General features: G+C 39.9%; 1 protein-coding gene across 1 annotated transcript; it reads right to left on the bottom strand.

Annotated features, from left to right (window-relative positions):
* Positions 1-681: 681 nt before the first annotated feature.
* Positions 682-1,446, bottom strand: LOC140911968 (tetraspanin-3-like). The gene has a single exon (XM_073346126.1). It carries the CDS (start codon positions 1,444-1,446, stop codon positions 682-684), a length of 765 nt encoding a protein of 254 aa, XP_073202227.1.
* Positions 1,447-9,145: the final 7,699 nt, after the last annotated feature.

Consider the following 9,145-nt stretch of genomic DNA (forward strand, 5'->3'; position numbering starts at 1 on the left):
CAGTAGAAGTTAAATATTAGAATGACATTAGCCTGTAATAAAAAAGCATATCCTAATACAATACTCTTGTTTTGATCCTTTTCTCTCTCTCTCAGGCCTGTAGCATAAATGCCAGGTGTGAAAGGCTGGAGATATGAATCTGCTGGTTTGAATTTATGTTCAAGTAATAGGGACTGTTTCTGATCTCAGTTAAAGCTCTGACTCCAGTGAGGTCAATTAAGTAGTCAGATTTATTCTTGTGATTTAGGCCCTGATCCTACAAACATTTAGGCACATGCTTAACTTTAGTACCACGGCTCATCCCATTGATTTGGCTAATGGTGCTTTCCTGAGCCAAATTAAGCCTACAACTACACCTGTGGCAACTCTTATTTTCAGCAGTTTCAGTTTTGCATACACTCAAACGTGCACCTCTTCTCAAGGGCTTAATTGCCCACTCAGTTAACTGAACTGGATTTGCAAATACAAAGATTTTTATTAATATCAGTTTTATAAAATCAAATTCAGGATCTGGCCATTCTTTAAGAGAGGGTTTTCCATTTTAGGGAAAATTAGTAGTGGGTTAGGATAAGTTTCTTGTGTTTAAATAAAAAGAGTCTGCATTCAGTATAGTTGTAACTGGTGCTGACCTACATCCTCAGGAGATATGGGGCAGATCAATCAAGTTCCCGCTTCTTAAGTCTATGAAAACGTGGCAGAGTCCAGAATTCGGAAGTCTTGGAATGGCCTGTGCTTCAGGAGTATCCCGTTGCTAATAGCAGCTAACGCCTCCAGACAACCTACAACAACACAGCACCAAAACACATAGCCCATGACAAACTGTAGCCGATAGCCCAGCTTCCTTAGACAGCCCTCCTGAAAGAGCTGCTCTGACCGGTGCATGTCACCAGTACAATCTGAATAAGTCTCTTTACAACAGCTTTCAGGAGCACATATATTTCCAGTGTGGACATGTCGTGAAGCTGCTGCCTCTGCCCAATCTGTGTAGTTGTGGACCCCACAACACTGCAGCTGTCTCTGGATTACGTCCACAGCCCTACTGCCTGGATGGTGGGAATAAGTCCCATTGTACTGATGGAAGAGGTGACCCATGGTGCAGTTCAGTTCAGAGCTCATCCTGTCAGAGTAGACATGCGCCAAGACTGCTGAAGAGGCTTCCAGGCAAAGCAGAACAACAAGCAAGTACATGAAAGTCCCCTGTTGATAGCGGGAGTTCCTTGTGGAGATACAAATAGCTAAAGCACCAGTGGGCAGCAGCAGAAAGGCAGATACAATAGCCAGCCAGCCTGGCACAAGCAGGAAACAATCCCAAAAGAAGGATTTATAATTTTTGTATGTAAGGATCACAAAAGCTCCACCAAAGACCAAAGCTGCAGCAGCCCCCCACAGAATAAGACCAAGTAGAGCCAGCAGCACTCTAGCAAGGGGTCTAACCCAGGACTCCATGGTGCAATAAAGAGGCTGCAAGCTAGCACTATATCTAACCCCCTTCATCTTTCTTAGCTTCTACCTCTGGGGGTGTTGCAGCCACCATTTGAGAGGCCTTCATCTACTTATCCAGGTGAAGCAGATACAGCTCCCACCCAGCATCAATTGACATTTTAAAGGAGACAAAGCAAATGAAAAGATCTAGCTTTCTGGGACAGATTACAATTAATATTATCCCAGGCATGCATGTGTGTTGTCTTTTCAATGCAGTTTGCATAAATCTGTAAGATCAACATAGTGCTTGTTAATGAAAGTCCATTTATTTTGCTGTCTGTGGAGTCATTTTCATTTGCAGAGGCAGAACAAGGATGGCAGCAAAAGGGCAGTATTAGCTACAAAACAAACACTAATCTACTCCATCCACATGATAAAGGGCTAAGATGAAGGAAGCAATGAGGGTAGCTTGTTCATTCTGCATTAATCACACCCCTTGGCCCTTCCAACTTAGAGGCTAGGGATAAGGTTAGTCCAGCCATACATTGTAAAACTCAGTCCTTCATCATTAGTTAAGACACAAACTATTACCCAGGTCAAAGTGGTTTAAGATGGACAGATCTATTTAGTCAGTACCTCCATATTTACCACCCTCACCCCCAAAACCAGACTCGTTATCCTTTTCTTCTTAGTCTTTGTGTTGTACATTCATTGACTTTTATGAGAGTTTAACATAATAATTAATACTTGGGCTTTGTCTTCATTGCAAAACTTCTATCTGTGAAATGAAAATCAATCTAGTTATGTGGGTGAACCACTGCCCAACACACACACTATATACACACTTAACCCTGTTTAGATTGCACCAAAACTGATTTTAGACAAATGCTATTGTAATACACACAATAATGACATTATTTTCCTCACTTTGTATACGGGGAAAATGAGTCTCAGAAAGGCTAAGTGACTTGCCCTTGGTCACTAAGGGAGTCAGTGTCACAGATCAACAGGTAGAACAGAGTCAATCCCTGGGTGTATACGATATGGGAAAGGACAAAGAAAGGCAGCATAGTCTAGTGGTTAGAACATGAGCATAGGAGCCAGGAACTCCTAAATTTCAGTGTCAGGGACTCACTCAATGTTTTAGATTAAGTCACTAATCCTCTCTTCTTCTATTTCCCCATACACATAAGAACATAAATATTATGGGGTCAGACCAAAGGTCAATCTAGCTCAGTATCCTGTCTTTTGACGGTGGCCAATGCCAGGTGCCCCAGAGGGAATGAACAGAACAGGTAATCATCAAGTGATCCATCCCAGGTTACCCATTCCCAGCTTCTGGCAAACAAAGGCTAGGGACACCATCCCTGCCCATCCTGGCTAATAGCCATTGATGAACCTATCCTCCATGAACTTACCTAGTTCTTTTTTGAACTCTGTTATAGTCTTGACCTTCACAACGTCCTCTGGCAAAGAGTTCCACACACTGACTGTGTGTTGTGTAAAAAGTACTTCCTTTTGTTTGTTTTAAACCTGCTGCCTATTAATTTCATTTGGTGACCCCTAGTTCTTGTGTTATGAGAAGGAATAAATAACACTTCCTTATTAACTTTCTCCACCCCAGTCATGATTTTATAGACCTTAATCATATTCCCCTAGTTGTCTCACTTCCAAACTGAAGAGTCCCAGTCTTATTAATCTCTCCTCATACAGAAGCCATTCCATACCCCTAATCTTTTTTGTTTTGCCCCTTTCTGAACCTTTTCCAATTCCAATATATCTTTCTTGAGATGGGGCGACCACATCTGCATGCAGTATTCAAGATGTGGGCATACCATGGATTTATATAGAGGCTATATGATATTTTCTGTCTATTATCTATCCCTTTCTTAATGATTCCCAACATTCTGTTTGCTTTTTTTGACTGCCGCTGTACATTGAGTGAATATTTTCAGAGAACTATCCACAATGACTCCAAGATCTCTTTCTTGAGTGGTTACAGCTAATTCAGACCCCATCATTTATATGTATAGTTGGAATTAAGGTTTTCCAATGTGCATTACTTTGCATTTATCAACATTGAATTTCATCTGCCATTTTGTTCCCCAATCGCCTAGTTTTGAGAGATCCTTTTGTAGTTCTTCATAATCTGCCTGGGACTTAACTATCTTGAGTAGTTTTGTATCATCTGCAAATTTTGCCACCTCACTGTTTACCCCTTTTTCCAGATAATTTATGAGTATGTTGAATAGGACTGGTCCCGGTACAGACCCCTGGAGGACACCACTGTTTACCTCTCCCCATTCTGAAAACTGATAATTTATTCCTACTCTTTTCCCATCCTTTAACCAGTTACCAATCCAAAAGAGAACATTCCAGGTTTAGGAATCTCTCTCACAGCCTCAGCTGTGAAGATCGATGCAAAGAATTCATTTAGTTTCTCTCAATGGACTTATTGTCCTTGAGTGCTCTTTTAGCATCTTGATCGTCCAGTGGCCCCACTGGTTGTTTAACAGGCTTCCTTCTTCTGATGTACTTACAAAATTTTTGCTATTACTTTTAGAGTCTTTGGCTCGCTGTTCTTCAAATTCTTTTTTGACCTTCCTAATTATATTTTACCCTTCATTTGCCAGAGTTTATGCTCCTTTCTATTTTCCTCACTAGGGTTTAACTTCTACTTTTTAAAGCATGCCTTTTTGCCTCTCACTGCTTCTCTTACTTTGTTGTTTAGCCGCGGTGGCTCTTTTTTGGTTCTCTTACTATGTTTTATAATTTGGGATACACATTTAAGTTAAACCTTTATTATGATGTCTTTAAAAAGTTCCCATGCAGCTTGCAGGGATTTCAATTTTGGCAAATACAGTATAGGGATAATAATATTTACCTGACAGGACATTGGTGAGGTCTAATGCCCTGATTTTTTGAGGTACTGACCAGCTGCATGCTCAATCAAAATCAATGGGAACTGCTTGGAACCTTGAAAATGTGATCATAGCTGATTAGCCGGTGTCTGCAAGGCACTGTATAAAAGTGCCCCATATTACAATACAGTCATATATACATACAGAGAGTGGGCTGATTTCCATTAACACGCTCCTTCCGTGTGCTGTACAAACGTGTCACTAAAGCTAATTATTTTGAAATGAGACGTATTGTTCTTATCATTTTTAATCCTCACCATTTACAACAATTAGCATACAGTGATTGACTTGTTAAATCTTAAGCAAATGCTTACTTATTTCAAAATGGGACTGGGATATGTTGCCCTGCAATTTGTCTCTGAACTCCGTGCCCGCCCACCCACATCCTCCAGCATGCAGAGCCGTGCTGGTTTAAGTGAAGTTGCTTTCTCTTTGTGCGGAATGTCATTTTCTCTAATGACTATAGTCAGTGTCTCCAGGGAAGGTGGTAGAGGGGAAGGAAGAAAAGGAACACCAGTTCCCCCCAACCCCCCAAATTTCCACTCTTCCACTGATTTAATATTTCCATGAAGCAGGAGAGATGCCTCACAGAAGTATTATAAATAGTCTCTAAGTCTAATGGCAAGCTGGCTGTTTATTGCTATTTTGTAGGCTTTGTGAAAAGAGCCCACAAAGCAACCTTTTTTTCTTCTTCTTCTTCCCTCATGCTCATAAAACTTAATGGGATATTAACAATCGAATTACAGCACTCTTTATTTTTAGCTTATTCTGCAAGCTTTGAAATACATTAGGCTGCCTCAAACTGCCTACAAGAGAATTTTATAACACCTGCAGGTTGTTTCAACCTGGGTAACTGCCATCACCTCTCAGAATATGCAGGAGGGAATTTCAGTGGTTATGGAGGCCTAGAGGCTCTTGTCTTGCTAAATATTCCCCAATATACAATTTCCCATTTATTTCAGTCTGACTCTTTGGACCACATAAAATCAAAGAACATTATTTGTCTCCTTTTGTAAATCATCCAAATGTCTAAGCACTTTCAGGCCTTTTATTAGTTTCTTTTTCCATCTGGAGAGCAAGAGCGGAACAGGCTTTTGGAGATGTAGGCCCCAATCCTGCAATGAGTTCAGTACAGCTGTATGCACATGGAGACCCATTGAAATAGATGGGGCTCTGCACAGTCACAGGGTCTACCCACATGGAACTCATTGCCGCAGCTGGGTCCCAGCTGGTAAAGTCAACACGTGGAAGGATCTGTGTATCTTTTTGGTTACTCCTTTGGACAACATGTAAGCTGTGGTTTCCCCAAAACGCTAAAAACCACCGCTACACAAAAGTAACCAAAAACCTGATCCTGTCAAGTACTGAGAGCTGTCAACTCCCATTGGTATCAGTGGATTAGAGAGTGCTCAGCATTTTACAAGAGGGGACTATAACATTCCAGGATTATTGTTAATTGTACTACAGGAAAGTCTAGAAGCTCCAGCCAAGGTCAGGGCCTCATTGTGCAAAGCATTGTACATACACACAGTAAGAGACAGTCCCTGCCCCAAAGATCTTACAATCTACATAGCTCTCCTGCTGGTAATAGCTCATCTTAAGTGATCACTCTTGTTACAGTGTGTATGGTAACACCCATTATTTCATGTTCTCTATGTATATAAATCTCCCCACTGTATTTTCCACTGAATGCATCCGATGAAGTGAGCTGTAGCTCACGAAAGCTTATGCTCAAATAAATTTGTTAGTCTCTAAGGTGCCACAAGTACTCCTTTTCTTTTTATAGATGAGTCAGGCACTGGGTGGGAGAAATACAGCCCTTAACGATGCCATTTTTTTAACATGTAAAATAGATTTTAAAGGCACATCCAGCCAAAAGAATTGCAAAGTACTTAGTGAAGGTATCCACCAAAGCAAGAAAATTTGATGATGAGAATATAGATGAAGTGGAATGGGAATGCTCTTCTGGTTTCCTTCCACTGACAAAGTGGTATAACATGATGAATGTTGTCCCTGCTTTCTCTGGGGTCATTTCTGCATGTGAAATGATGGGTATTGAAATTCAAATGCAAATTTAACAGCTAATACAGCTTAGATAAAATGCTTTCTGATACATTGCTGAAAGCATAATCCTTCAAGTTAATAAAACACCAAGGGCATATGTTTTGCATTATTGTTGTACCAAACTAAGATTAAGATTGAACTGTTTTGATTAGGAGAATGGGTCAAACAGGTTCATTCCACCGTGGTTTGGAGGGTGGACTTCAGAGCACTGTGATGTCGGGGTATGTGTGTTGACACAAAAATGAGATGCAGACAGAGATGTGGATTGATTTGATATGACATGGGCTGTCATTCACAAGGATCAGCAAGCCCTTGCTGTGATAGACAACTGAATTTAAGTGGGCCAGTTAAGAATTATGCAGCAACTGGAAACAGAACCTAGACAGGATCAGTGCACACAGTAAGATACAATGAACCTAAGCATAGAACAAAAGCTAGACAAGACCTAGCAAAAGATGGAATTGGACGTCCAGGCCAGATCCTCAGGCCCTGGCAATTCCTGTGCAAGTCACTGCAGTAGCATAAAGGAAACTTAAAGCAGCCTTAAGACAGCAGCTGAAAATTCCCCTGAATCCATAGCAGGCCTTAGGCTAGTGTACCTAGCCCTACATGCCAACTCCACCGCATTCAAGGGGCATTTCAGGACAGGGTGAAGTATGGGGGTGGGGCTTGAGCACACTGATCCCTGGTGATCCTGGCTGGTGGAACAGCTCCTTTCCTGAAGCATATGTAATGTGCACCAGGGTCTGACTTAGTCCTCAGTATCTCCCAGGATTGGGAGGTGAGGGGCAGAAAGTTGGCGGAAAGCCACAGCATGGGAATCAGCCCTAAGTCTTTATAAGAACTGGAGGTACTTTGACTAATTGACCGGTCTCAGGTTCAAGCTATTGATCTTCCCCTCCTTGTGGCCTTAAGCCATTTTGGTTGCTCATCAGAGGAGTTAGCAAATTGGGAACTGGTGATTAAAGGGGGTTCGAAATTTTTCATTGAAACAGTTTTTCAAAAACAACATCAACAAAAAAGCAATTTTTGTCTAAACTGGAAAGTTTCAAAACTGGTGTCATTTTGATTACATTTTGTTTAAAAAAAAACCCAAAATGATAATGTCCAATTGTCACATTTTGACATTTTATCTGGATGTTTCCAGTTTTTTGTACTTCAAAATGAAAGTTATTATTTTCACATGAAAAACATTAAAGGTCAACATCTTTTATTTTTTTTAAGTTTTCCCATTTTTCATGGAAATTTAAAATCTTGACATGTTAAATGTCAAAAATTTGAACTTATGCATTTTTGCTACTTCCTTTCTGCTTTCCCTCTTCTTCCCCTCTCCCCCTTTTTTTACCACTGACTATATAATAGAATGCATGATGTCTAGGGTTAATTTATCCAGTTTTACATTTTTCTTTTTCCATTTTTTTTTCTTTTTTTGCCACTCAGTAATTGCTGAAAACTTCCTCAGACTTTGGAAAAGATACACAAAAACAAAAAAGAAAAAGAAAACTAACTCTACCTCTCTGCAACTTCGACATTTGGAGAAGTATTGAAATTACAGAGGGGCAAAAGGAAAAAATGAATAAAAAATTAACAATAAAAGCCTGGCCATCATTCATTTTATTTCAGAGTAACAGCTGTGTTAGTCTGTATTCGCAAAAAGAAAAGGAGTACTCGTGGCACCTTAGAGACTAACCAATTTATTTGAGCATAAGCTTTCGTGAGCTACAGCTCACTTCATCGGATGCATACTGTGGAAAATACAGAAGATGTTTGTTTTTATACACACAAATCATGAAAAAATGGGTGTTTATCACTACAAAAGGTTTTCTCTCCCCCAACCCAACTCTCCTGCTGGTAATAGCTTATAGAAAACCTTTTGTAGTGATAAACACCCATTTTTTCATGATTTGTGTGTATAAAAACAAACATCTTCTGTATTTTCCACAGTATGCATCCGATGAAGTGAGCTGTAGCTCACGAAAGCTTATGCTCAAATAAATTTGTTAGTCTCTAAGGTGCCACAAGTACTCCTATTCATTTTATTGTACTTGCTAACAAACATACACATAAATAATTAAATAAATGCAATAGGAGGGAATGGAAGGGGGAAAACATTCAAAATTTCAAACATTCCAAATTTTGAAATTTGTGGAAAAATATTTTGTTGGGAGGAGCAGGGGGGAACTGTTCTGAGCCCTGTGAAACAGATGCCAATTTGAAATTATTGTTTTCTCAATCAGCTCTAGCTACATTTTTTTTAAAATGTGACTATTTGTAGTTCACACTGTGCACATGACATTCTGGAGGTTTCGAAAATTCTAAAGAGCCAGCCTCATCCTCAATCACAAAACAAAACAAGAGGCTTTTTAATTGCTAACTCATGAAAATGATTTACTGCTTTGCCTGTAGGGAGATAGACATCATGTCTCAGTGCATTAGTGGAGAATTTTAATAGTAGTCTAGTCAACCTTACTGAATAAAGAGGAGGCAATGAGTTAAAGTTTCTGACAGCACATTTTGAACAAACCCATCAGCTGAAAGGGATCCTAGTGAGACATTTTCCCCTTGCTAATATGAGTTAGGGACCTCATTCAGTACTGAACTGAGCAAAGCTTTAGGCTGAGAGTTTTTAAAGCTGCCTAAGGAGTTTGGAATAAACTTTTCAAAAGCACTTAAGAACTCTTAGTCCCATTGAAAGTCAGTGATTGTTAGGCTCCTAAGTCACTTAGACACATTTGAAA

The sequence above is a fragment of the Lepidochelys kempii genome, chromosome 5, assembly GCF_965140265.1.
Source record: "Lepidochelys kempii isolate rLepKem1 chromosome 5, rLepKem1.hap2, whole genome shotgun sequence".
In the NCBI taxonomy this organism is placed as follows: domain Eukaryota; kingdom Metazoa; phylum Chordata; order Testudines; family Cheloniidae; genus Lepidochelys; species Lepidochelys kempii.